Source organism: Morone saxatilis, unplaced genomic scaffold (genome assembly GCF_004916995.1).
Source record: "Morone saxatilis isolate NCDOM2014 unplaced genomic scaffold, NCSU_SB_2.0 Contig21, whole genome shotgun sequence".
NCBI lineage: Eukaryota > Metazoa > Chordata > Actinopteri > Moronidae > Morone > Morone saxatilis.
In genome coordinates, this window is record NW_023339774.1 from 1576873 (window position 1) to 1581789 (window position 4917).

Consider the following 4917-nt stretch of genomic DNA (forward strand, 5'->3'; position numbering starts at 1 on the left):
TTTGGCGTTCATGGGTTGGACGGTTCTCTTTTTCCATGTTTTTTATTATTTCCATGCAGAAGTCATTCCTCAACATCCCACTATCGCTCGTACACGTTCCTTTGTTTTGGGTTAGAATAGATAGGAGTGGACTTGCTTCCTTCTGTGTCTATGAGGGGTTGATTCATGTTTCCTAAACTACGCTCTTTCACTGCGATGCTATAAAGGTCATTCTGGGAAATTCGTGCTCACAAGATTTGGCCTGCCTTTACCTCATCTTCAATCTGGGGATACATCCATTTCGAACATGCTGCTGGCCACCAAATAGAAACATTGCATTAAATCCTCAACTTATTAACAGAGCCTTTGATCTCTAATGTCCCAGTATTCGCCTGGCCCATCTCATGTACCTTCATGGAATCATTAGTGTGCAATCTCTGATTATCTAAATGTGACATATATTATGTCTGTGGGGAAACTGCCTGTTACAGTGTTGTGTGTTGCTTGTGTGTGTGTGTTGTGTGTGTGGTGTGTGTGTGTGGTGTTGTGTGTGGTGTGTGTGTGTGTGTGTTTTAACTGTCTGTCTTGTGTGTGTTTATGGTTCACAGATCAGGTTGTATTTGCGGCAGGGTTTTGGAGTAATGAACTTTTTGAACCACCTCAGTAGGGAAGACTTCTTTATTTTTTTCCTCACTTCTTCTGGAGCCTCGGCTTCTCCGACGACCTCAGTGACATCATTCAGACAGTGGGCCTTCGCGATCAGCCCGCTTTCCGAGCTTCATTTGCTGTCTGAGCACCTCCATCTTTGTCTCCAGCTCCATATTGGCCTCCTCCTGAGCCTGCAGCTGCCTCTCTACTTCCTCCAGAAGCTCCAACAGGCCTCCAACAGCAGGAAGTTTGTCTCCTCCAATTCCAGGTCAAGGTCTTCTTTTTTTAATTTCATACCTTCAACCAGCTCCAGGTCCTTGGAGACTCGCTCCACAAGCTCGAGCCTGACTTCCTCCAGTTCTCCCTTGAGAAAGTCGACCTGAAGCTGTTCAGCCTGACGCTGAGTGTCTTAGAAGCAACGAGACCTTGCAGCGTTTTTGAGCTCTTGATGAGCTGCTCTTTATCTTTGTTATGCAAAGCCGTTCATTCTCATGATTGAATCTCAAGCTCTGCTCCACCTGCAGTTTCTTCTCCGAATTCTGGAGCCTGATCCTTTTGGCTCCGTTGTGGTCCGTCATCATCCTCATTTTGCTTTCCTGCTGCAGAAGGTAGGATGTTTACTGCAGGCGCCTTTTAAGACTCTGCTCCATTGTTAAGGGGAAAGCATACCAATATTTACACGTTCGCAATGGAAGAAAACCGTTTTGTCATCTCATGAGAAGTCGTTAATTAAAAAAAACAAAAAAAAAAACACATATGATTCCATATGATTTTTGCTTGTAGATGTTTTATTACAGAAAGTGTATGAAACCCATGACCAAACTAGTCACTGTGTTATGTATGGATAGATTTATAGTGGAAATAAATTATTCCCCTCTTTTCCACCAGTGGACTCATGACTTTAACAGGTCTCTCTACTCAGTCTTCACCCAATTTCAAACCCACGAAAATTCAACCTCAACCAACCCACCCAGCTACTTAAGCAATGATGTCACTCCAAAATGGCGCCTCGCTGGGTAGCTTGTTAGGTGGAAATAACAAAGATAAGTGTCATATCTTTGGTTTTAACAACTTTTTAAAATAAAGGCAATGTGATATCTATCTATCTACACACACAGTAAATGTGTATTATAAGACACCTTGTCTATAACAAATGTATAATTCTAAATGTTATACTTCGTATGGTCTCTGATGTGGAGTTTCAACTGTTAAAAGCACAATACAAACTGTCCAACTGTTACTGTACTTTGCTCTTTTCCCAAATATTAAAACAAAGCTTGCAACAATTAATAGTATCTCAGTAGTTAAACATTTTTTAACCTTATTTCACAGATTCTGTCTCATGTGCTACTGTACAACTGAAACTACTGTTAACTGAAAAGTAAAGACGCAACATCTGCTTGAGCTTTGGGAAACATCGATAATAAAAATAATTGTTAGTTATAAGGTCAAGAATGAACTTTCGTGCTTAACCTTCACATTGTGTCTCAGTTTGACAAATATCCAAGACCTAATTCAACCTATAAAATCAAGCAGACACAAAGAACAGTGTGTATTCAGTGGTTTACTTTTAGACTCAGGGACAGTGAACAATCTACAAGTTAAAACTCATGTTCCATTAGAGTTCAGTCTGGGTGACATTTGATTGAAATGTTAAACATAGAGCACGGAGCATACAGCACACGTACACATAATGAGCTCATCGTAAAAGCACCTGGAGAGACGTCACATGTACAGGAATGATAACCTGCTTATAAACGTAGTGTGTTCAGCAACAGGAAACGCCCACAGCTATTCCGGACTGGATTCAAGATCCAGATACATCCTTTCACATTAAAACCTCTTCACGGATTAAAATCAGCTGTTCTCATTATTACAGCACATTTCTGCCATCAGTATTGTTAAAATGTCGAAGGAATCAATTGTCACAAATATTCATAAACATTTCAGTCGAGTCTTTTAAACCATCTTTCCCATACAAAATATTTTAAATTAACACATTATTAGAACCTAAAACAGATTCAACAATCCACATAAAGTTTGTGTTAACACATTCCAACATTCCAAAAAGAACTGGATTCAACATCCAAATGGGACTTTCCTAAAGAAAACAATACATTTCTACATTACCAGCTAGCATGTTCAGTACTTGAAGTGGCATTCTGAAGATTTTCATTTAAACTGAGTGAAGTACTAAAATATTTTTATCTTTGCAGTCAGTGACGACGTTCCCAAGTCTGTAGACCTTTGCAAAAACGTGCTTTAGAATTTCTATTTGAGGAAAAAAAAAAAAAAGAAGAAAAAAAAAAAGGGAATTATGCTTAGAATTTAGCAGTCTGGAGTTTTCTGAATGGACCCTTCCTAAGTTCCGCCCCTTTCTGCCCTTTGCCCTAATAACAGTTAAGCAAGGCTAGGCTAATCTATGTTGAAAAGACACATTTTGAAGATAGTTGAAAGATAAAAGCAACACAATCACATTAAGTTAACCTAAATTAATCGTTAGCAATGTAGCTACAGAGCAAAACACTAGCTAATCTCCATTAATCGTTAGTAACCTAGTTACATCTGATAGCTAATGCTAGCTATATGCTAGCCAACTATGAATCTGGATTAGCTAATCAAACATTTTGTTAACATTAGTTCAGATGTGACTATATATGCAACTTTATATTTTAAACATCTTTAAATATTTGGTTGTCTTTCCAACATAGCTGAGCACATAGCATATCTCAGGCTGGTTACGGATTGTAACAATCAATTGTTGCAGCCTAAAATGCCATGACCCATAAAAAGGGTTCATCGTGTGCTTAGTTCCATTTTCTGTGTATACATTTTTTCCGGGGACATTGCCACAGACACCAGTTTGTAATACTGCAAATATATAAATATTGTTAGGCTCAATCACCATTGTGTTACCTCATTCAGAGACAGTGATTTAACAGACATTAAAATGAAAATCTTCGAGGTTGCTACTTTAAAGGCTTGGTCCAGTATGTGACCTTTAGTACCGTCAATGTCAGCCTACACTAAAAGCATCGTCTGTAGCAGCAACAAACTCTGAAACATGGCTCCATCACTGCACAGTGGGCCTGACTCCCTGTACGTGTTGGAATACTGCAGGATCAAACACTGGGCGACAAACTAACTTAGCTTAAAACACGAGGGAGGCGCAGCAGTTACAGCTGGAACCTCAGTCGACACCTCCTGTTCCACATGGTGCGGTCGCTGAGGGAGCCGATGAACCTGCTGGCGGGCGTGGGCCGGGCGATGCTGGAGAACGGCCTGGAGTTGATGGAGACGTGAGGCATCTCCTTCTTCAGAGAGGGCAGGTGGCTGTTCTGTACGACGCCGAACACGTCCAGCAGGCACAGCGTGGGGAACATCTTATCCAGCTCACTGAAAAATATGACACCAGTTCAGTTTTAGACTTCTGAGCTCAGTCACCCAAATGTAACAGAAGCAGAGAGGCTTACGTGAGGGCGGCGAGGTGAATGTGGTAGCAGCGGCTTAGGGACAGGTGCAGCAGATACTTGAGCTGTTTGAGGACGGGGAAGCTGTCGGCCATCAGCAGGGTGCTGTCACTGTGACGCAGAGGAACCAGGGTGAATACTGCACGACACACTTACAACACAACATCTGACGTGTGTCCCCCCTGTGAAGTTGTTAAAGCGTGTTCACAACAAGCTTACCTTAAATCTAGAGTTTTAATAAGGGGGCATCTCGTCACCAGCTCCTTCACATCTGTAAAGATACAGTACACTCATCTCAGATCTTTAGGTCTGGAACGCAAACATAAGAAGTTCATCCTGCACCAGAAAGTCCTCCAGACTATTCCAGTTGGATCATTTGGCTGTTGGTGAGCGAGAGAGTGGGACTAAAGGAGTCCAACAGCAGCAGGTTAAACTGGTTACACACTGATCGGTGATAGAAAAAGGGGGGGCCAATCACACAGAAACACACCGCTACAAGCATAGCCACTACACATATGTGGAAAATCAGGTTGGGGAAAAACAGCTGGTGTGCTGGCCATAGCCACAAACAGTTGTTCAAATACAATTAACAGAGAAAATGGATTGAAGCAGACAATGGGCTCTGGGTGACTAAACTCAGGAAAACTAAATGGATTTGAGGAGAGAAATAGACAACGCAGTAACAGAATCTTGAGATAGAGATATATATACATATACATATACATATACATACATATATACATATATATACACATACATATACATATATATATATATATATATATATATATATACACATACATATACATACATAACCTTT

The 4917-nt window shown here is 40.8% G+C and overlaps 1 protein-coding gene across 1 annotated transcript in view; it reads right to left on the reverse strand.

Moving 5' to 3' along the window:
- Positions 1-3485: 3485 nt before the first annotated feature.
- skp2 (S-phase kinase-associated protein 2, E3 ubiquitin protein ligase) overlaps positions 3486-4917 on the reverse strand; it is a 5347-nt gene continuing 3915 nt past the window's right edge. Inside the window, exons 8-10 of the mRNA XM_035668578.1 lie at positions 4317-4368; positions 4101-4208; positions 3486-4023 (exon numbers count right to left, since the gene is read on the reverse strand). Coding sequence (XP_035524471.1) covers positions 3804-4023; positions 4101-4208; positions 4317-4368 — 380 coding nt within the window. The 3' untranslated portion in view covers positions 3486-3803. The remainder of the gene's footprint in view (positions 4024-4100; positions 4209-4316; positions 4369-4917) is intronic.